At 37.0% G+C, this 24,468-nt stretch overlaps 1 protein-coding gene across 3 annotated transcripts; it reads right to left on the bottom strand.

The window, feature by feature from the left end:
• TUBGCP5 (tubulin gamma complex component 5) lies at positions 1-24,051 on the bottom strand. 3 transcript variants are annotated; one of them, XM_082277986.1, is made up of 24 exons: positions 23,857-24,051; positions 23,253-23,351; positions 21,139-21,192; positions 20,944-21,052; positions 18,839-18,935; positions 17,503-17,582; positions 16,875-17,010; positions 15,182-15,299; positions 13,706-13,795; positions 12,898-12,991; positions 12,326-12,572; positions 12,008-12,210; positions 11,247-11,362; positions 9,650-9,918; positions 8,530-8,728; positions 6,935-7,123; positions 6,185-6,367; positions 5,842-5,926; positions 5,618-5,738; positions 4,773-4,951; positions 3,923-4,048; positions 3,265-3,353; positions 2,055-2,155; positions 1-950 (listed from the first exon to the last, which is right to left on the bottom strand). In XM_082277986.1, the coding sequence occupies exons 1-24, from the start codon at positions 24,015-24,017 to the stop codon at positions 904-906; spliced, it is 3,192 nt and encodes a 1,063-aa protein (XP_082134112.1). In that variant the 5' UTR covers positions 24,018-24,051; the 3' UTR covers positions 1-903. The 3 variants fall into 3 exon arrangements, with proteins under 3 accessions (XP_082134112.1, XP_082134113.1, XP_082134114.1); XM_082277987.1 differs by lacking the exon at positions 23,253-23,351; XM_082277988.1 differs by lacking the exon at positions 23,857-24,051 and having other exon boundaries at positions 23,253-23,503.
• Between the last annotated feature and the right edge of the window lie 417 nt (positions 24,052-24,468).

The following is a 24,468-nucleotide window of genomic DNA, read 5'->3' as shown; positions in this document are numbered from 1 at the left end:
ATGCCAGAATTCCAGAGAAACTTTAATGGGGAGGAGACAGGGCAAGTCATTTTGTGCAGAACAAGTTCCCCAGAAATGTACCCTTCTGTATCACAGTCTACTGCTTTACAAGATATCAGCTATAAGATGTAAAAGTTTGCTTGCAAAAGCCTTAGAAGAAGGATAAAGGTCTATTCGTATCTGACCACCTTTGAAACATCTCAACAAGCCAATCGTTAAAACTAATATATTACACACTGTCATTTTAATCCTACTTGAACTGACTAGAGTTACCACTAAAATTAGTAAGCATTTGAACACTTAACATAAAAAATACTGGTATTTTATGTTCTGCTATAATCCATTTTGATAAATTCATCTTGTATTTTTTACATCAGCTTCTTGTAACAGTCTTCTTAAAGATTTCTTAAGAACCACTAAGCAAAGAAGATGAATGCTTCTTAGACTTTTTTCAAAGGGAAAAAAGGCCAAAAATTAATTCAACCAACCTTCTAAACACCAAGACTTGAGTCACACCACTCCACACTGCCCTGTGACCTACTCACAGCTGAAAAATTAATGGAAAAAGTAAACCATCAATTACTCATAATTAAAGGAAAAAAACCCCTTGTTTCAGCACGAAATACATTTAATGTATTTTCAAGTAAGATTGTTTACATGGAATGAATTTTACACTATACACGTTTTTTGATGTTGAAGCATGTACACACACTGCCACAACCAACACACTTAAATACCTGTACATTATTTACATTTTAAAATATTTTACACAGCTCCAAACCATCAGCATCATTTAGCTATATACATTTTAAAGTGGAGTGCAAAATGCTTATGGTTCTTTAACACAGAAATTTCAACATAAATCCTGCTATCAGTTCTTCATTAATTCATTGGATGTAGGTGTTAACTTTGTTCCATGCCAGCCATCAGTGACAAAGCTAAAGATTCCACTGTGAAACAAACCACAAAAACGTAGTTAATATTTACATTTGCAGCAGTCTGCAAACATTTATTGCAATATTCAAGTCTGTCCTTTAAAAGGAAGATACCATTTTATTTTTTAAATTGTAATACTTTGGGACTTCAGACAGACATTTTTTATGTCTCTGACAGCTTAGATAATATTTCACCATATTCATAATCAGCTACCCATTAATTATTTCATGTCGTAAGAACTGGTAAGAAATTAGCTCCTTTGTTTGAAATACTGTTGTACACAAAAGAAAAGGTCGTGGAGGCTTATATACAGCAAGCCATTCTCATGGATGGTTCTGCAGATAAGCTCTTGTAGATGTGAGCAGCCGTGATGTCAGATATTGCCTATTTTTTAGGCACAGACTCATTTAGGTTGGAAAAGCCCTTTAAAATAATCAAATCCAACCATTAACCTAAGACTGCCAAGTCCACCACTAAGTCATGTTCCCTAGGCACATGGCGTAGATGGCGTAGAAACCTGTAAGAACACATATCTGCATCCCAACTAACCCTGATGCCCCACAACCTCACTGAGGAGTTGCCCCCCTAACTCAAAGTGGCACTGATTAACAATTTAAGCTCATACCAGGTTGTAAGGAGAAGCATAGACACGTCATCCTCTGCTCTTTCTACTACCACGGAAGTAACTGCCAACAGATGGGCAGAGCTAAGAGCTCAGTGCAGTTGCAGCTGCAGCACCATAATATTAACATCTTATCTGCTCAAGATGTATCACAGCTGTCATTCCCAATACCAACAAAAAGAATGCTCTTCTATGCCCCCAGAACTCAGTTTCATTAGTTTAGAAAACTGCTTGTCACTTGCTTGGCTACACAGCTTCCCCTCATCAAGTAAACAGATAAACTGAAGACAGCTGTCATGGAAAAGCTTGGCACAAATACTCTAAAAAAATAATGACTTTAACTTACTAAGAAGTAAGTCTTCATATCCCTCTGTGAACAACTCACAAAATGAGATTATTTAAAATGTGCCAACAAACATTAGAACAGATTAAAACATAAACACATTCCTAGCAAACTCTTTTAAGTGCAGGTATGTGAAAAGCCTCATGTACTTACAATGGGGAAAAGAACCTCGACAGACAGCTTTGTTGAGAACAGTTACAAGAAACATGTGACAGTTTTTAAAATCAGATTCCATCTTCTCTATGGATTCCATCCTACAAAACAGTTTAACAGAGGTATGCTTAACAGACCAGCTCCTATGTTATCTTCAAAATATGACAGAAATTTCACAGTAAATGACAAAAGTACTCTTTACATAGAATTCTGTCTTGAACTTACAATAGTTCAGTTATGCCTGCATACGCTACTTCTAAAAAACAAAGGCAATTTTGACAGGAGCATGTGAGCATCAAAGGGGCATTAATAACTTCCTCATCATTTTAGAAATCTCTGCAGTCACTTGGAGGAGCTGCGTGGCTCCAACTGACACCTATCATTCCTACATATGTTTTTTGCAAGAGAGCCTTTCCTGGTCCTTACTGCTTTAGAGGTCCTTGGGGACCTACACTGCCAGTAAAACAGAGACACCCATACTGCTTTACATCTTTCACATTTTTTGCATCTCTTGAATTCCACTTTGGACTCTGTCAGCTAGCACTCACCAGTCAAGGGAGAAGACATAGTTCACAACAGTGACTCCTTTCCTTTTTCCCCTCTCCCAAGAAGATACAGCTGACACCAGCTGTGACTTTTTCCTGCCACATGCAAGAGCATGCAACCACATGCAATGTTTCAGTCTTTATCAACAGCATTCACAAATTATTTCTGACACTCAGAATGAGAAAAACACTCCAAAAATATCAGCTTCCTAATGTCACAGGAGAGTGGGATCCAAGTTTTGAGTAGCATCTGGGCCAAAGAAAATTAGTCCTGAAAAATATTAAGTAAGCCAGTCCACACCAGCTGCCTTCAGGACCATACATCAACTTCTGAGTGTTTGACAAAGTCTTGGAGACTTGCCCACTATCATTCATCCTTCAAGCTGCAGGTTGCACAAACAAAAGTATAAATGGGGAAAGGAATGGCTGCAAAAAGTGATCTGGGGGTGCTGGTCAACAGGAACTCAACAGGAGTGAGCAGGGAGCAAACCCCATCCTGGGGTGCATCAAACAGAGCACAGCCAGATGGATGAAGGAGGTGACTGTCCCACTGTATTCAGCACTGGTGTAGCCTCACCTGGAGTGTTCTGTGCAGTTCTGGGCACAAAATCATACTCAGAGCTGCAAAATTATAACCATGTAGAATTTTAGGTATGTGTACTTACTTCCAAGCCCCCAAACCAGCTTGCCAACGGTCTGCAAACATCAGTACTAAATTTAACACTTTCATTATAGCTTCCTTCACAAAGCTCACCTAAAATAATTAAAACACAAGGAGTAAGTCAGAAATTCATTGTTTTTACAGGTCAGATTAAATTGCATGTGAGACCTTTATACTGCAGTGTAATAATGGGAATTATTATGCTTAACAATCTCCTAAGCACAATGTGATTCTTCCAAACTGAAGATGTTTGTATTTGTTCTCCAATTCATTTCCCAGCTGACTACTTGGATGCAGACTTTGCACAGACAGTATGTGGGATAAAAGGTTACAAAGGTATCCATGTACCTCCATTTCCTGCCATACCACTGTGTATAATCTTCCTTACGTTAACAAGCCTCAGTTTGTTCAAAACCTTCCATCTTTTAGAAACAAATGAGTCATGTAATACCTGACATAAAGAATTTAATTTTATCCTCTCTCCTTGACAGAACTGAGCTGAGAACAGCAAGGGAAACTGGATCTCAGTGTGAAAAGCTACCACTTCCTCAAGACTACCTATATATTGCCTGGTATGTATGCTGCAAAACAGCATAATTAGTACAAAACTACTTTCTTGTCCTAATAACTCAAAATATCAAATATACTAATTTTTTACTCACCTTTTCTCTCAGTAGGCAGCGATCATGAATTGTAGATAGATATCTGTAATGAATCTTTATCAATTGATCTAAATCTTTGGCTTCTTCTACCTGATGCTGAAACTCCAAGCCTGTACTGTGAAGAATCTTAAAAAGAAGACCAAAGTTATTAAATTAAATGCCACACACAAGTGATTATGACCCTCTCCCAATATATATTTTTAAGAGCCTGAAATTGTATGATTCATTCACTCTTCCCTCTCAAATTTAAGGACTAGCCTCCGAATTACCATCAATAGCAAAAATTTCAAGCTCTTCTTATAACTACACAGGAACATTCCTCACATAAACAGATACACTGCCACTACACAAGGGCACAGAGACTATCCCCAGAGAGGCTGAACTGGAGCATATACTAATTTTATTAAAAGCAAAAAAAGGCTATAATAGAGCAGATATGTATCTACAGGCATTGCCTTTGTATTTGAGAAGTCACATATACACTGTGTACTAGAGATTTTTGAGCAGAATCCATTGAAGTATCTGTTGCAATACTTTTAAAAGCATAATAAGTAACAGTTTACAAAAACCTCTTTTTACATTACTGTGCTTAAGTCATCTAGCACTGGGAGAAACAAAAGGCAAAAGAATCAGTGTTATCCAAAGATCAATCACATGCATGTAGAACTTCTAAAGTGTTTTTGGAATTACTGATTTAAAACGGCCAAGTTGAAACTGAAACACGTGCAGAAAAGACATTATATTTCCATTTTGCTTGTTTTGGGGCTTTTTTTAGGTTTTAAAGGAAAATTAATACTGCATCTCCAGTTACAAGCTCCTAATATAAATGAAATTGTGAAATAAGACAAACCCTAGTCATGATGTAGTTGTGCAGGCTGTTGACAAAATGCATAAGTTTCACTCTTAAGAGGAACATGCGATGTATTTGTTGTTTTATATTTTCTTTCTGTGGTCCAAATACAGGAAGTATTCCTTGTTCTAATGAAGTTCCTTCCTTAACTTGTGAGTTTTCTGCAGCAGAGACTAGTTCTTAAAAAAAAAAAAAAAAAAGCAAGACTGTTGCTCTTTTTGGGAAAAGGCTTAAGCAAAAAGACATACCCATAAAGTTTAAACAGTAAAAAAACCACATACTTTTAGAAAGATAATGACTTAGCTGATATTCAAAACACAGATGAACCCACCAACTTTCTAACTTACTTTTCTAAGACATGAAGTCTATATCCACTTTATGTGGCACGTGAACATTAACTTGGTGAAGGAAATACTAAAAAAATCTCTTTCTATAATCCCCCAATAGTTTACTGTTTCAATCTCAAATAGTGTTTTTTTCATCTTGTTTTCTTAGCTTGTCTGCAAGGTATTACTCATAAAAAGACTACATAAACCTTAGGGTGTGGTAGAAAGACTTTCTTTCAATAGCAAAGTCTGTAGAATAAACAAGTTTCCAATATAACTAACTAGACTTAAATCAGAGACACAAAGGGAATGCATGAACGGAGATGTCCTGAGGCTGAGAAGTGAAAAACATGCCCAGCTTAATACATGTAAATTGACACTAACAGAGATTATTATTTTATAGAATGAATCAAAATTCTAACTAGTTTATATTACTTACTGCAGAAAGCAGAAGACTATTTATATTCTTAGACCACAAAATGAGTTTACAGGGTATCTTTCATTGAAGAGGTATCTTACCATCAAATCGTAGAACATCTAGACTATACTTGGCCCACTTTATTTGCAGTAAGAGCAGAAAAACTTGATTGTAAATTTTTTGGCATTCTAAGCTTATAACTATATCCACAGGCCAAGGAACCTAAGAGGAGGAGAGGATAATCAAGATAGAAAATATAAGTCACTTTAATACAACATTTCAAATCTGTTCTAGAATAAGAACTGCAGCCATATTAACTCACTACCTTGTAGCTCAATGTCAAACCATCTAAGGTGTGGACAGGGAGTTTCTTCTTTGCTGTATCAACACTTTCAAATGATATTGACAACCTATGCAAGGAAACAAGTGACGTAATTGGTGAGAATCTGTATTAAATGAGTAGTTAGTTTCACAAATTTCTATTTCTCACTGCTAACTACTAACTGTCTGATTTTTATCTGGAGGACTTTGGTAGAAAAGATGGTAACAGCTCAAAACTTCATTAAAACACATTATTTTAATGAGTACACAATAATTAGTATTGTGCTACGCAAGTTAAGTACATAAATACAGCTAAGTGTGAAAGAAACATAACTAAAGCATTGTACCTTGCACTGTCCTCTGGATAGCGTTGTCCAACTGCTTCCTGTAGGTGAACATTTAAGAAAGCAACATTCTGCCAAGCTTCCTTTTCTCTAATTTTGTCAAAAATAGATGTATAGAAGTCATACATGGTATCTCCAGCTTCAAGTAAGAAAAAATTTCTCATTGCCTGCAAATATTCTACAAGCCTGAACAGGAGAAACGTACAACATTTCCTCAGTCTCATTGTACAAGTGAACAAACTGTTTACATCACACAAGCAAAACACAACTGTTACAAAAACAAAAATCTTAAAAACTCTTCACAACAAAAACTCAGTACTGGATACAAACATAACAAAGTCTACTGTGAATCCTTTGTTTAACCAAGGCATTTTTCCCTGTAAGCTTTAACAGCCCACTAACTTCACTGGAAGTGCTCATAGTATTCAGCTATTCTACAGGCTAGGTAATTCTCAGAAACAGCATAGTTCAGAAATCCTGTCCTTCTCCCTAAAATGAATTTAAAATTACAACACTATTAAGAAACACTGTTTGAAATAATTTCCCCACCAAACATCCACTGGTGACAAATGGCAGCTTAGCTGTTTTAAGCTAGACTATCATTTTAGAGCACCCTTTTCTCCTTAGTGACTTTACTGCTGGTTACCAAACTGGACCAGAAACAAAATAAAATTGCTTCTTTAATGATGACATGATGACATACCACTGGTAATAAAAAAACAAAGTTAAGGAAAAAGAAATCTACTTTCTTACCTATAATCCTTCTTTAAAGTTTGCATCAGATTACCACAGCATTCCAAGTATTGCTTGTCTATGTGAGGATAAAGACAAGACCTCAGTGTCAGTTCGAAAGTCTGGCAGGTCACAGATTCTGAGGATCTATCCACACAGACATCCCCACCAGTAAACTTCTCATGAAAGTCACTCTGTTCCAAATACAATCTTCAAAATAAAACAAGATACTTAGGGAAGAAGGCTCATTATTCATATAATGTATAAAACAATGTCATACTTCCAAAGATTTTAATCAAATTTGGGTCCTCTGCTCTGAAATATATGGTGCAGGGATAACAAAAGCTGATTGATAAGTAGAGCACTTATCTAGCCTATACAGTGATCCATCATACTGTTTGTGTATCACCAGATACAAGAGTATCACAAAGGACAGCATTCTATAATCACATAACTGCTTAAGGCATACTTCTGAAAAACATCAAGTTCAAATATAATACAGCTTACTAAACAAACACACTTTGATAGGAACTTCTGGAACTATATTGTGCACATACAGCACTCAGATGAGCTTCCCATGAAGGAAGAATAAAATCAAAGACACAAAGTAAAAATTCAACCAAAAACCACAAAACAGCAAACAACAAAAATCCCAAAACCACCCCCCACATGGAGAACTGGTTTGAGGCATCTTAATTATGGGGTCTCTACATATTATCTATAATATTATATAATGGGAAGAGAGTATCTGTGGTCTACATTTGCAAAGTTTATTGGTTTTTACACAGAAAGCATCAAATTATTGTAATATTTTGTAAAAAGATAGTTGCCAGTTGAAACCACTCTAAGAAGAAGTCCAGCTCATAGCAACTATTGCCTGGATAGACTGAATGAGCCAGATATTGAATTAATGTAGCAATTTTGAAAAATAGAATAGTCCCAATGAACAAGGGAAACAATAAAGTCCTATCTATGATTTCTTTAAAACAAGCTCCTCCTAGGATTGCCATTAAAATATTTAAATACACAATTAGTATTTAGTAAAAACGTAAATAGCTATTTTCTTATTTGTAATCACATAATAAGATTTTCAGAGCTTGTCTTTCCTGCTGATTTCCAAAACATTTATACACTCTACAGGATTCCCCTCACTACGAAGAATGAAGGATTTTTGTGCAATTAACATGAATTTTGGAAGACTTTTACAGTTAAATGATGTAAGCACAGCAAGACTGAGGCTGCATTCTTCTAGAATATACTTGGTGCAAATCAAGGACTTTGTGTACAAAAACCAAGCAAACTCATTTAGAAGTTCAAATTTTCCAATGGCATTCACTATTAAGCTACTTACTTGCTAAAAGCCTGTTATGATAAAACTACTCCAGTTCTCTATGCTACCAATTGCAATAGCACATTCTTCACTGATTTTAATTGTTTTTCTTTAACCATGCACAAGGGGAGTGTCTGTTTAGCTTCTGTCACTGATTGTTGGTGCTCCTCTTTATTCCAAACTTGCTGGTTTTCAGTAGCAGCAGCAGCAATGAAAATGTGATCTACCAAATGTCACCAAGCTGAGCATTGCTCTCAACAACACCGCAGGAAGATCATTCGTTTACCTGGCAAAATTAATAGCCAGCAGTGGGTCATGGACATCATCCAGTTCCAAGTGTCTTTCTGCTATAGACTGCATCTTTATCAGGCTCTGCTTTGTGGCCTGCTGTTCTGTAATCATGTCTGGAACAGACTCTTCCCCATGCCGCAGGCGAGACTGCACTGATTCCAAGAACAGTGTATATAAACTCTTCCGTTCAGCATCTGAATTGGGCAACACATTGGAGGAAACATGGTCTGAACTAAAAGAACTCCACAGTCCAACATTCACTAGCTAACTTTTAAAATGCATTTCAACCACTATTCAGAAAACCAAATACGCTCAAATACATATTTAAAATGACAGGACTAGCCCAATGCCTAAGGTCAGGCATATGTTCAAATGCATTGCAGAATGGGTGTCTGAAATATGAAATATTTCTGAGATTGTTAAAGAAATTCCTACTTCAGGTGCAAAGGCAGTTAATTTTTAGCACCTGACAATCCTTCAGTATTTACTGAAGTGAACCTCCATAATAATTTAACTATCTCTACTTTAAACATGAAGCAGCAGCAAAATGAAAAAATTTATTTTGTTTCCTTCAAAAAAAGAAACAAACAAAAAAACCCCCCAAACCAAAACAAAAAGAACCAACCAAACCAAACATCAGTTACAATGTTGTATCATCTTTTACAATCACTCAAGATGAATATCCTAGATATCCAAACATCTTTCATCTACTTAAGAGTAAGCTTTAAAAAGAAAAAATTCCACATGCTATCTTAGATTACTCAACCACTGAGTAATGGAAAACAATTACTTATAAAAAACCACCAGTTTTACTATTAGAACATACACGCTGGTTTTGTCTCGTAACAAAAAAAATGGTTTTGTAAGCACATGAAAAGAAGTTTAAGAAAAATTTAAAGCAATAAAAAGAACATGGAACACTCAACATTATTCACTTCACTCTTTTCACTTGTTTGCATTGGAAGAGTGTTTTCCATCAGACCTGGAGTTACCAACCATGACACTGGTATTCAACAGTGTTATATTATTCTAAAGCCAGGGGAAGCCCATTACCAGAAATACACCCATACTGTTAGATAGCCTAAGGCGTGATGGTGTACAAACTGACATCTCACCTCTTGATGCAGCCTGCTGTGGAGAACCATCTTTGCACTGAAGATTCTTCAACAGCTGCATGGATTTTCCAGCCATGATAATTTGCTTTAGCACAGGTTTCAGAAAAGAAACCATTGTGTGCTGTCTGCTTGAAGGGGCCTGATCACTGCCAGAACTGGCACTGGCATTATCACTCATCTTCTCTTCATTCTCTGTTTTTTCTGACACACTATATAACGTGTAGGTAGCATACCAAAAATCTCTGTGATTAACGGGAACATTTTTGTTTCTGTGAAGAAATAAAAAGTTGTTGAGTATTTTCCTTTTCAAAAGGAAACTTCATTACTAGAGGATACGTATTGTATCCTCTTTGTTCTATGCTTTGCCTTTCTCTTAGAACAGTCATGAAGCACTTTCAAAACTGTATAAAATTAGCTCATCCGTATTTGCAAACTATCTAGACACTCTGAAAAGGATAAACAATCAGCTCACAGGAGATAAAACAATTGTACAACCAAATAAACCCCAACAGCAAGTCAAATAGAGAAATTATAATTAAATTTGTCCAGGACGTTAACTATTCACAGTGGCATGCATCCTTAGTGTCAAAATGATGAGTGACTGACTTGCAGAGTTATTTAAAACCCCAAACTGAAGTAACTACTACTAGGAAAGATGAAAAATTCTAGAGTAGGTAAAACTCAATTTGTAGTTCACTTTGGATTTTTTTGTTGTTTATATCAGATACACAGTTTGGTCTTTGAAGTCAGATGGAAAAATCTAAATTAGATAATTAAAATTAGGTAATTAAAATGAAGAGTAAATATAAACAAAAGTTGAGATCAGCCCTGTTGGTAGCACTGAAAATGCAACTATAGAACCACAAAAAGGCGACATAATAAGGATGCTAAGGATCTCTGCTACTAAAGATTTATTACAATAGTACTACTAGGGCTGTTGTCTTACTTCATGCTCACCTCGACAGGTGTTAACAGACAGAGGTTCAAGTAAGTTTGGCAGATAGGGGAAAATGGATTTGTAATTACAAGCCAGAACTTTAATTTCTATATTCACTTTCCTCTCCAAGCTGTCAAAAAAAGGGACCAACAAAATGTAGCATAGCAACAGAACAAAACTTAACAGCTCAAATAATGTTTAGGGTATACGCATATAATTCAAGACAACATATTAACTTTACTACAAGTCAGAAGCAATGAGTATTTTAATTCTAAATAGCATTTGACTCATAACAACTAAAGATTAGTAGAAGAATTTAAAAGTAAATTTTGTAATTTTTGCAAATGTCTTGGGTTTGAAAAATGGTTAATTCTTTTAAAAAAAGTCAGTACACTCAGAGTCAGTCTGCTCATTATTTACTATAGATGGAAAAAAAACAAAATAAGTGATTTCTACTCTAGAACAATGTGGTAGAGATCCATATCTATGTAATTTCCCTAATGGGAAGTTTTAGACAAGTTAGGGAAGTATGATTAAGAAATCCCTTCTTAAGCAAATTAACAAATGTGAAAACCTACTTTTACTATTACCCTTTACCCTAGATTCTACAACAGGTTTACTTGCACAGCATTAGGTGGGTCTAGTACGAAGCATCCCTACCTCTGAATAATAAACTCCTTTGCAGGATCAAACAAATTACCATGGACTATCCACTCATCCACTGTCTGTAAGTATGGCCTCACAGTTTCAACCCAGAGGGAGAACAAAAGGGATACCTGAATTTAAGGGAAAAAAGAAAAAAACTGGCTGAATGTTTTTATACCAAGCATTGAAAGCATAGGTAAAGTCTAATCTCTTAATTGTGCAACCACAGTTTGTAACACATAGATAACTACACTGAAAGATTTTAAAGATAAAATGTTAATTTTAAAATTACAGCTTTTTTTTTTAAATGGAAGCCTGTATTGTTCATGCTTCTCCTTGTTACTCTTGTCATCACAGATCCAAACAGCACTTTTTCACTCTAACATCTCTGAAACAGTAAGGGATAGTAATAAAACGCTCTGTGGTTTTGTAACATATAAATCAGGAAAACAAAAGGACATAAAGACATAAACTATATTTTCAATAATATAATCAAGTTACTGTAAAAATCCAAACCCTCACATTTCAGCATTAACTGAATTATTCAGTCATAGAAATAGGAGGGAAAGCTATTCCAAAATTCCCTCTTTCAAAACAGCTTTCTGGCCTCTGATTTTCCACAGCCCTTCCTCTTGGTCCTCAATAAACACTGCTCCTGACCCTCTTATAAACCATTTTTGTCCAGGTTAAGTGAATTCATGTAGAAAAACAGTAATCCATTAGTTACTAAATCTTCTAGTGTGCTGTTCTGTTAAGGAAGGCATTATTTTCCCTACCGTTTGCTCAGATGCCTCTCCAACACTGTCATATTCAAGAATAGCTTTGTAGAGGGTATTAAGCAGATGAGATGCTCGTACAACATTTCTAGTGTCAGGTGGCACTTCCGCTACTCCTGTGCTGAAAACCTTGTGAAGTACTTTCAGCTGTGCCAGTCGGGGAGACAACTTATCTATTACTATTGAAAGTGTGACTGTTTTATCTGGAAATTAAAAAAAAACCCAAGATGCATAAAATAACATCCAATGGAAGAGCAAATTTTGTCAGTGTTAATTACTTGTGTGTCCCCCTCTTGCAGAACTTCCCTTGCACTGTACCTTTATTGATGATGCATTTTTCAATTTCAGTAAGTTCTTCTTTAAAGCTAATGAAATATTTATACAAAGCCCACATAAAAGCTTGGTAGGTTCTGAACGGAGCTTCAGTAGTCTTCTTTGGAGTGGAAACTGTTCCATGCATTATGCTTTCTGGACTGTGTCCCATCACTTCATCAATAAACTTCTGGAGTCTAAATACAACTTGACCATATGCTGCTATCTGCTCCAATACAGATCTCAGGCAATTCTAAAAAAAAAAAAAAAAAAAAAACAAAACAAAACCACCAAACTTTTAAAACCATATAATAAAAATTGTATTTCATAAAGCCTACACATTTAATTACAATATTATTTTCATGAATTAAAATACTATAAACTTCTGTAATTGCTATTGCTTCATCACATTCTCAGATACAGCAACAACCCATTCAGTTTTATTAAGCCAGATGCTCTTATTTAGACAAAGCACAATTGTAGAAATATGATTTTTCCACAAGCAGTTTAATTTCCTATTCCCACAAATTACATCTTTCTAATGAGATATATTCATCTGAGATGCAGAAACAACTTACATGGGTTAAATGAGTTACAATAATATCATTCCGCACAGTCACTTTTCCATCATTCAGCTGAAATATAAAAAGCTTTTTCACTCCTGAAAGTAGCCTTGAAAAGAAACAAAAAGAGTAATTTTCCCCCTTAATGGACTTATAATTATATATAATTAATAAAATAACTAGGTCTCCCTTGCCTAAAGGTTTATTTTCTTTGAGTAACAGGAGACCACAGATCAAGTACGATGCTATTGGTATTGTAAGTTGTTGCTAGAACAGGAACAATTGAATATCAGCATGAAGTAAATATTTCCTAAAGTTTCTTTCCAGTTGAGGTAATTCCAGCTATAGGATGACTCAGCCTATTTACTAAAACTGGACGCTGTTTTAAAAATCTATAGGGACAAGATAAGAACAAAATGGTTCCTTTTTAACAATTAGACTTGAATAATCAATGCAAAAAAGAGTAGTAAGCTACTTTCTTCTTCACGAGTCACAGAATGGAAGGGACCTTAAAGATCATCTAGTTCCAACCTTCGGGCTATGAAGTGACCCCCCTCTCACCAGAGCAGGTTGCTCAGAGCTCCATCCAGCCTAGCCTTGAACACTGCCAGGGATGGGGCATCCATAATTTCTCTGGGCAACCTGTTCCAGTGCCTCAAATGCAAATGTTTAACACAGAAATGCAGCATCTTTATTGTCAGAAACAGTGTAAATTAAAAGTTCAGTAATAATTCCTTCTTTGGACATCTTCAAAGATAGATCTCTCATTTCCTTGAGAGAAATACTAAAAGTTAAAATGAAAGCTTTGTGATGCTGCTCTTACCAAAGGGTTTCCCGTATAACCTGATTTTCCGTGACCAGTGTTCTCTCCTCTGGCACGTACAAAGGATCACTGGTGTACAAATGGTGGTCCCTTAGAAAGAAAGGAAAAGAAAACAATTTAATGGCTGAAATAACAGCTAAATCACCTGAAAGTAAGAATGAAGCAATAATCTTTAGGTTCAGTTTTGTTCTGCTCATATCTGAGTGGATTTAATGCTCATGGGGACATTTTAAGTATATAAACAAAAGCACAGTTTGTTTTCATATTGTTAAGCAAGATACTGTAGAAAACATTCAAATATCATCTAGTCTTACACAGCAAGACAAGAAATTAAGTAGCAAATTCATGAAGTCCTGAATTTCCACTATTTTCGGGGGGGCTGGGGGGTGTTAATTTTTCAGTTATTTTTCATTTAGTGCTGTGAAAACTTATCATTACTTTCTGGGAAAAATACTAAGCTAAAACATAAAATATCAATTTCTCTAACCCATGTAAAAAAATTCACTCTTTAACTCAGAAGTTTGCTTAAGAAGTGGAAACTGTCATAGCCACCTAAGAAGTTTCTCTCATGCTACTGTCCTATGCAATTCTTTGTAAACCTTCCTCAGTATCTTTTCATATTTTAGCAAAGTATAGAATGATTATTTACATTTTTAGTATTTTTACGCATTAATATCATCAGTGGCAAAAGTTAAGCAATCACACTCAAAATCAAAAAGTCCAAATTAAGTAATAGTTATATATCATACATATATATAAAACATACATCTCCTAACAACACTGCAGCAGAAGCAGTGTTGCTCTATTCATGTTACCCATTTTCTAATATTCATTGCAAATTGTGTCATAACTGGCCAGACAACCACCTTATACTAAAATAACTCCGTGATTAAGAAATTCATTAAATTAAGAAAACCAAGGGCAAATCTAATGAACTTCATTACTGATACATCAAAATTTGGGACAGGAAAAAATTACTTCTTTTTATTTTTAATTCTCATTTTCTTTCCAAGGCCATGGCAGATCATGGCAATATACTGTTTTATGTTCCTTCCCCACACAAAATCTATGTTTAAGACTAACTTTGTAAAGGAGGCACCAAAAACATTTTAAAAAGTTAAACATTAGGGGACTCCTCACTTCCAGGACCACTTACAACCGATCTATACTAGGTCCTCAAGAGACCTTCATAAGGGTGAAGCCACACAAAATTTAACAGTAAGATTTGCTTCTTCGAAAAATGAAACCTCTCGGACATGAGAAATTTAATAAAAATTAAATAAAAGGATAAGAATCTACTAATAGAAGAAGCAGCTCATTCATTTATCTTATTAACTTGTAGCCCTTTAATTCTGTTTTTAAGTGAATTGTAATAATTATACTATCTTTATGCTTCCAACAGTAAAGACGCTTAAAAAAGTCAATATTTAGCATTGTATGCCAGGAAGGAATATGTAAGTGATATTGTTTTCTTACCAGACTGCAGCCAGGTTGGAATGCAAGTGCAAACTATGTGAAAAGCGAGGAGCTCTTCCTGTCCAGTACTGAGGAACTACGTGCTGCTCCAGCCAGCTGCGGGCATCAGGCTCACCGACTGTGAAAACATGTGACAGTTAGCAAGGTGTTTCAATTTTTGCAGGAAATGTTTATAAAACACAGGAAGAAGTTATTATGAGTCTGTTCACTCAGCTGCAAAATCACAGATCTTTTCAAATGAATTACCCTTTACAACCATTTACACTTTACTGCACTGGGAATTTGATACCACTGTGCACAAATTAATTTACACAAAAATGCCGCATTTCCCAAATGTTGCAAAAGTCCTAAAAAATAAGCCCTGCTCACCACTGGTGAGGCCTCAACCTGGGTACTGTGAGCAGTTTTGGATGCCACAATGTAAGAAAGTTATAAAGCTTATTAGAGAGCATCCAAAGGAGGGCTACAAAGACAGTGGTGGCCCTAGAGGAGAAGCTGTACAAGGAACAGCTGTGGTCACTTGGTCTGTTCAGCCTGGAGGAGAAAACACTGAGGGGAGACCTCACCACAGTCCACAGCTTCCTCACTAAGGGGAAGCACAGGAGCAGGCACTGATCTGTTCTCTCTGGTGAACAGTGACAAGGCCCAATGAATGGCCTGAAACTGTGTCCGAGAAGGTTTAGCTTGGATATTAGGAAAAGGTTCTTCACCCAGAGGATGGTTGTGCACGGGAACAGGCTCCCCAGAGAAGTGGTCACAGCACCAGCCTGACAGAGTTCAAGGAACATTTGCACAACACTCTCAGGCACATGGTGTGACTCTTGGGGATGGTGCTGTGAAGGACCAGGAGCTGGAGTTTGATAATCCCTGTTGGTCTCTTCCAGCTCAGGATATACTACGATTCTGTAAGCTTGGAGATTTACATGGTTTCCAATTTTTTCTCAAAAAATGTGCTTCTGTCTCAGGCAATTCTCAAATACTATACACAAAAACAAGCTGACTTAAAAAATAAACTGCCAAATGCCATCAACTTCATCACTATATTCCTTTTTACTAGACATTTAATAAATTACCTACAAAGTTTTTTTCTTAAATGGGATTGTCAAGAGAACTTTACCTAATCCCAGTTAGAGAGCTACTACTCATATAATATATACTGTGCACTTTTCATGTACCAGGTAAACTGTACCCTACAGTATTTTATGAAAAAGAATACAGCTACATTAATACTCCCTGAAGCTATTCAAGAGAAAGCCACTAATGTTTTCACTATATAAACCTATTTTTTTCAGAAACATTTCATACCCAGAACTGAGCCAACTATTTCTGTTGGAAACTAAGTCTTGTTTCAGCATTCTCATATTTAATAATAAAAATTTACATTATATCCATACAACTACATGCTGCATTTACTGTGTAAGTTTTCATTTCTATATTGGAATATCCATGTAAATTTCCACAGGAATGAACAGAATTCTTCTCCATTAGCAGTAACAGAAATCAGATCAAACTTTCCATATTATTTCTTTACTGTAAAAAAAAAACCCACCCCATCAGTAACAAACAGTAATGTGCATCTGATACTACAATTACAGATCTGTAAAACAATACCTCACCAAAGAATAATTTAAAAAGCTGCATTACCTTGCTAAATTTTAGTATGTATGGCAGAAGAAATACAGCTTATTCTAACCTTTCCAGGAAGCATTAGGTACTATCTTCTTATTTGGATCTTGGTCTTCTAAAGGTGTCTTGTCTACTTGAATACCTGAGTCCTCCCTGCTCAAGGGCTGAGTGTCCTCTTCCTCTTCACTTTCTCCAGACCAATCCTATGAAGTGCAACAAACCCCAGGACATTTCAGTACAACATAGCAGACAGATCTATATTCAGCTCCTATTCAAGCCAAACATTAACTATTCACTTCTTTCTAACATTATTAAGTAAATTCAGGACACTAGGACTAACATCACTGTCTAACAGAGAATGATTTAAGTTATATACAACATTAATAACCAGGCAAATGAGAGATCTGGAAAAGATCACAGAATGGCAGCAAGTTCTGATTAGGTGGAAGCAGGGGTCAGCAGAAGCAGACAGTTTAATTGCAAGACTAAGTCAAAACATTGTGAAAAACAAAAGTATTTCTATTACTGTTATTCTGCTTGAGGCTGTGTGTTATTTCACCGTATTCAGCAGAGCATTGGAGAATCCTGCAAGAATCAACATGCAGAGCATACAAACTACAAAAACTCAATCAGGTCTCTAGCACACTTCAAAACAGTTTATACAGTTGGGGTTTTTACCTTAAAAAATCACTTACTGGTGTATCTACGCCTGGGCCAAAGAAAATTTCCTCTCCTTCCATCAAATACTTTCCCCAATCAAATACTTCTTCCTTTTCTAAGAGAAGTGTAAATATACAAATATTAAGCATCACATAACGCTGACTTTCTTTTCCTCTACAAACACTTAAAAAGTTAAAATTATCTTGATACTCTATAGCTAAAACAAAAGACATTCCCTTCCACTTAAGGTTACACCACTGTTCAGTTAACACGGTTATGCACTTTCAACATGACGTACATTGTGACGTATCAACCATGTATATCCCTTATTAATTCTCAACTTTATTGTTTATACACTCAAAATATGCAACACAGTGTGCCATCAGCACATTTGTCCATATTATGTTACACTACCCTACACTTTAATCCTGGAAAAACATGCAAGAATGAGACACACTACTTATTGTGACTCTGAAGTCCCATTTAGCTCAATGGAAACATTCTAAATGTATCATTTATGTATGCACAAGGATCCCAGAGTGTAAACAACATAAACCAAGAACTGTCTTACTCTCAAAAAAAGACACCACACATCATGATGTGATGTGTGATACTTTTAAAGTAACAATCACACTTACAACATATGATATCTTAAACGTGAAGCTTACTCAACTGTAATTAGTGTTGTTTGAGATAACCTCTTCATATTCACATTCCTGGAATGGGCTGAAAGTGCATTCAAAACACCGCCGAGGGAATGTGCAGAGATCATTCAAAAAGGAATCTTAAGATGCAAGATTTTCTTTAGGTTAGTCTGAAATATTCTTCTTTCAGTCTATGATACAACACTGTAAACAAATGGGGGATGGTATCCACTCAAACTTAAGCACAAGCCTCATTTTCAGGCACTGAGTGAAAAAGTCCTACTTTAGAAAGCAGGCAGCTGGGATCTCCCTCTGGAAACCTTCCAATATATCTCCCTTTCCTTGATTATGTAGGAAACATAGGAATTTACATCACCAAAACCGTTTCAAGAGATCTAATATTGAGGTGCAAGACAGAGACTCAGGACAGAAATCCACTGTCTGTCTTTGAGCATGTAAGCACTGCTGAACAGGTAGAGAACATTCATTTGTGATAGCGGTACAAGTCAAAGAGAGTTCCCAAGGTTGGCTGGAAAACTTAATTAGGTGATGCAACATAAACAGGGGTAGGAAAGACTTGCAAGCTATTTTAAATGTATAAATTATAAAAAGAACCAAGAAAGCAATGTGAAAGAGATAATAAAATGAAGAGGAAAAATGTCCTTCTTATCAGATTGCACTGCGGATTATATCTTTCATGAGCCATACAAACATCTTGGAAACTTACCCACTTCTTTGACTCTTGGTTTTTCCACATAGGTGGTGTTGGATGGAGAATCAGACAAACACAACAGAAGAGACAGTATGGAATAGTGTGCATCCGTCTTTAAAACACATTAGAAAAAAAGCAAGTCTGTAAGTGGTCTAGAAGATTTTGCTTAGTAACAAAGTCAGCCTATTATCTGCAGGAATACTCCCCATTAGTTCCCATTCCCCAGCCCTGAATTACAAAAATAACATCTGCAACATGATATTGAATGCTATCCATTTTCTTCTGCCTATTAATTAGCCAATCAATATACAAATCCTTCAAAAGCAGCCACAGCATATGCTGTCTCTTACTGAGCTGATAATCAGAGAACATGGAAAAGATGCAAGTACTGTGAAAGTAAGAAGTCACCTCAGGACAAGAGATAATGGACAGCCACATAAATGTGGACCAACTAGAAGGACACAGGTAGTGGGCCTGAAGGAAACCAAGTCTTGGGTTCCCTTTTCACATGGCCAGTTATTTCAAACAGAGGCTAAAATAGTTAGCTAAAATCACTACATTTTAATATCATGTTCACATTATCTTCTCACATCTGAAAATCTACAAAAATAGTTAAGGATGAATCTTTAACTCCAATATTGCAGTCATGAAACAGAGGCCTTCAATCAGGTAAGAATACTGTGCCAGCACGGGTATGGTCCAGAGATTTGTATTATTGTCTATTCCCTAAAATCTGTTTACCAATGTACAGCCATTTCTTACAATAAAAAGATTTTTCTTTGGCCTCATTGTAACTTTACAAAGATCTTCAGCCAACCATTTCACATCTAGACTCATGGAGATTCTGCTATCTAAATCCTTATACACTTTCATACATTCATAAACATACTTACAAAGCTGTTTCGGAATTAGCTCCTCTTGCATTTTAGAAAAAAATAACACAAATTTCTGATAAAGCATCATGATACTCACCAGCTATACAAGGATTATAACATGTTCCGACTGAACATTACTGATTTTACCAGAGTTTGTCAAAGAAAACCAGTAAGTCTGACAGAATCACATGTGTGAGCTGGTGTTTCACTTACCAGTCATAGAAACTGATAAATAGTTAATCTTCCCAGTTATGTGTCACTGCTAAGAACTAAATGCCATTTAACTTCCCAAATATGAGATTAATCTACTTCCAGCCACACCCCAGTTGCATTTTTAAAAAGAAAAGGAAATTAAAATCTTAGGACACTTGCAACATTCAAGTATTAAGCGCTTGCTTGAGTGTTTGTTTTGGTTGGTTTTAATATCATTCAAGTCTCAAAACAAGTGCTACTAAAGGTACATTTTCAAAAAACTAAGAGACTACAGTATAGTAACTGAAGATATTTGTAAGCTATTAAGGGCTCCTGGGTTTTCCCCACAGATTAAAAGGAACCTAGAATAGGTAAAGAAAGGTGAATGTCAGTTCAACGAGACGTGAAGTCAGACTGCAACTCAGAACATGCAGCTCTATTAAAGAACACCATTATATGGAACACCATCTCTTAAGACACAAGCTTAAATTTCCCAACAGCACGAACTTTTGAAGATCCAATTCATTATTACATTGCCACACTGGAAAAAACCTAAGTGAGACAACTGTCGCCATATTCATCCATTCCATATCCTAAACTGATTTGATACAAAGTGTATCAATGGTGAAACACACCCATAGTCTCAATAAGGAAGCTACAGAACAGGAGCGTTCCAGCTGGAAATCCTAAAACCAAAACATCCAGATAGATCACTTAAGGTAAAAAAAAATACGCAAAGAATAAGAAATGCTCAGTTCATTGTTGTTTTAGAACAGACAGGAATCTAGATTCACCTAGACTCTAGCTACAACATTTGTACAATGCTGACCCTACAACACACACTCTGCACTGAGATCATGTACTTTAAGTCATGAAACTCCATGTGCTGAAACCCTGAGAAGACAATAAATGCATTTTCATTTCTGGAAATACATGACCTGAACAGCAACTCCAAAGCCTACTACTAAGTCACCTGAAATTTCCAACACAACATTACAACTGAAGCCCCCACTGTCAGTGTAAATGCAAAAGGAATGGAAAAAACATACATACCTTTGTTTCTTCAGTACTTGGGAGTGGCAAGTTCAGAAATTTTTCTGTTAGTCTTTTCCAGCTTGCAGCTTTTCCAAGGTCAGAATGAATTACCAATTTTTCATGTATTCTAATAACATAAATAGTATCAAGAATGCTTTTTAAAAATATATATCTATAACCAATGCATTATTAATATCTAGACATAAAACTTACCCTTCTATTGTTCTCTCTACTTTATGGCTGTTCACATCAAGAAAGCGGTGAAATCTGCATAAGAAATCTGCATTAGAATATGCTTAAAAGGAACCTTAACTAAGGAAGAAAATAAAGCTGATTTACATGTATGAGGACAACATTACTAGTTTAATAATGCACATTTAATTCAGCAACAGCATTAAGCATCAACAAAATTCAATTTGTCTCTTAGGTCAAGAAGGATTAAATATAATTGGCCTGAAAGAAAGAAAAATTGAATGCAGGTTACATCTAACCAGCACTCTAAGCTGAATGGAAAATTACTACTGAACTAGCAAACTAAGCAATTAAAGTATGCTGTCTGCTAAGTCAGCAAGAGCAAGGAGATCAAGAACTGTGTTGTCAAAGGCACTGGTGTCAAATGCACAAAATTATCCAGGACCTGCTTCACAGGCACAGGCAAAACAAACACTCACATGGGAAGGCCTCTAAACCCAAAAGAAGCTCCTTTTTATAAAGGATAGGGGAGAGTGTCTAAGAAAAAAGAGAGCTTAATCAAAAATAAAGACAGATATACCAACAAAGGTATATCTATATGTATAGGGACAAAACAAGAACTCGTGACAGGTAAGATGGACTTTGGAGACTAAATTAGGCTATGAATAGGTTCTTCAGATACAGAGATTAGAAAACAGGGAATAATATGTGACAACACTGAGCACAAGGTCAATACACTCTATAAGCAGGCCCTCAAAACCAAATTAATGTTTTCAGCAACAGGTGACAGAAAGTGGTAAAATTTTCATGACCACAGACAGAAATGAAAACTGCTGAGTCTGAATCATGAGCAACAGTTAAGCTTAATAGACTGAAATTCAAAAGACAGTATGAAATCACCTCAGTGCCAAAGTAATGAACTATAAAGTGAAACTGTAAGGCAGGTAGCAAGGGTTTTTAGTAAGTAGCACCAGAGAATGAAGACAGGCCGATGGAAAAGAAAAGAAAAGAAAAGAAAAGAAAAGAAAAGAAAAGAAAAGAAAAGAAAAGAAAAGAAAAGAAAAGAAAAGAAAAGAAAAGAAAAGAAAAGAAAAGAAAAGAAAAGAAAAGAAAAGACAACTTTGCTAACTACAGACACATTGGTCTGACTTCAGCTGTGTATAAGGATTAGGAATAAGAGCACGATCAAATATAGCACTGACTGCATAGGTCTATGTCTAAATAGGCATTTCGGTTTAAGAAAATACAACTTATCTAATTTATTATACCTCATTAGCTTACATCGGAAATCATTTATTCAAAATAGTGGTAAGTACAAGAACTGGAAGATTTAGAAGATCACACTGAAAAGACAATAAAAAATCAATCCAAGAATCTGTACTGAAAAGAAAAATTCAGCTGCAGGGAAGTTATTAGTGAAAATTCTTTAGTCTATTACTTAAAGCTTTAATTAATGACTAACACAAATTCAAAAAAAAAATCAATTTTTTAGGCAAGTTGGGAACATCATGAATAGAAGAGGACTACAGTGCTGCATGGAAATAAATAGATGGATCCAAGAACTACAGCACAGAAATATCATCAAATCTAACAATACAAATCACAAGTTCCACAAACTTGAAACTAAAGAGTTTCTGCTACAACATAAGGTCTCACTGTTTGCAAATGTAATACTAGATAGTCTCGGGTTGATGTTCCATGCACATTCCTTGGGCAACAATCCTGGTATGAAAACACCCTTCCTCTTTCCCAAACCTCCCTGCCAAAAGTTTCTTGTTTACTCTGCATCATCCCCTCTGTTTTCCTGACATGTAAAAAAAACCAAACAAAATCCCAACAATTCCGCAATCCAAAAGAGCACACAGCTACACAAGCAATGGGTGACCAAAACTGAGGCTGAGATTTGCATATTAAAATAACTTTGAGTCTTTATTTGAGTAGTTAGGATTCACACAGATGCAATGCAGTTATGCTACTGCTCCCCCAAAAATGTATTTAATCAGCATGAAAAATGCAAAGCAGCATTGATTTTTTTTTTTTTTTTTAATATGGATTAGGTACTAGCTCTATCAACTTCTGCAGAAGATTTCAGAGGCAGCAGTTAGTGACAGTACGGGTAATTGGAAATACCTCACCTAAGAGTTTCACAGCTTTCACAGAATATCCTGAGTTGGAAAGGACCCACAAGGATCATCGAGTCCAACTCAAGCAGGCAGAATACACTGGAACAATAACTGTGATAATTGAAAAATGCGTGTAAAGCTTGAGTAAGGGCATTTTAGGTGGCAGTATAATAGAATTAAAGGCCTACAGATATGATATATTACAAATTAATAAAGACCATGTTTCTGACAAGCCCAAATGACACCAAACACGTTCTCATCCTGCAGACTGATAACCTTTCACATAAGCAGCACAGCATTCTTGGCCAGAAGGTTTATCTCAATTTGGCAGAGTCCTTCTCACTTGCTCTTTACACACGACCATAATGCATCTCCCTCCAACAAAGTTTCGGGCGGCTAAATGAACGCGCTGAAAAGCACCTTTTTACTGAGCAGGAGAAAACCCCAAAAGCACCAAGATTCAAACGTGACGGAGCAGCAGTCACTGACCCTGTGGCACAAACTCGTACACGGCCCCCGGCGCTTCCCCGGACACGGCGCACGGAGGGCGCGGCGGGATGCGGCCCCGTCCCACACCCCCGCGGCAGGCACCGGGACCCTCCATGCTCCCGCTGACCTGAAGTTGGACCAGGCGAAATTGAGCGCCGCCTGGAAGCGCTCTCCGCCCAGCTCGTCCTCGGGCACGCCGGTCACGGAGCGCACCAGGGCGCGGACGGCGCGGTCCTGCTCCTGCTCGAAGCGGCCGCGGGGGCCGGGCGAGGCCGGCGGCGCCGCCATGGCCCGGCAGAGGGGCGGGCGGACACAGGGGCGGCACCGCCGCACGCAGCCACCGCCGCCCCCCGCCCCCTCCTCTCGCGAGGCTTCCCCGCGCGGCGCGTGCGCGTGGCGGCCACGCTGAGAGCGGCGGAGGGGCGGGCGCTCGGCACCTCCTGGCGCGGGGGCGGTCAGGGGCGTGAGGGAGCCGGCGGGAAGGGGAGGGAGGGAGCGAGCCGGCGGGAAGGGGAGCGGCCCTCCCTCGCCTGGAGAGGCGCCGCCGATCCCGCTCCACTGCTTCAGCATCCACTTGCTGCAGGAATTACACTTGTCTTCCGAAATATGCCCATAATCACCTGGGATCAGTAACTGGCAGTTACTGATTGATTACAGAAGGACTTAGGTTGCAAGAGGCTTGCGAGATCAGCGAGTCCAAGCTATGACCCAACGCTACCTTGTCCATAGCCCATGGCAC

This window comes from Coloeus monedula (genome assembly GCF_965178545.1).
Source record: "Coloeus monedula genome assembly, chromosome: 3".
Taxonomy (NCBI): domain Eukaryota; kingdom Metazoa; phylum Chordata; class Aves; order Passeriformes; family Corvidae; genus Coloeus; species Coloeus monedula.
The sequence above is the reverse complement of the archived record's forward strand: the minus strand, read 5'-3'. Positions and strand labels throughout refer to the sequence as shown.

What these genes read in the sequence shown, in the direction of transcription:
- TUBGCP5 (XM_082277986.1), bottom strand. Translation starts at nt 24,017, where the DNA reads ATGGCGGCGCCGCCGGCCTCGCCCGGCCCCCGCGGCCGCTTCGAGCAG. An exon ending in TTCGCCTGGTCCAACTTCAG is followed by an intron (nt 23,352 to 23,856) that starts GTCAGCGGGAGC and finishes CAATTATCACAG; the next exon opens with TTATTGTTCCAGTGTATTCT. An exon ending in ACCAAGAGTCAAAGAAGTGG is followed by an intron (nt 17,583 to 18,838) that starts GTAAGTTTCCAA and finishes CACTTCTCTTAG; the next exon opens with AAAAGGAAGAAGTATTTGAT.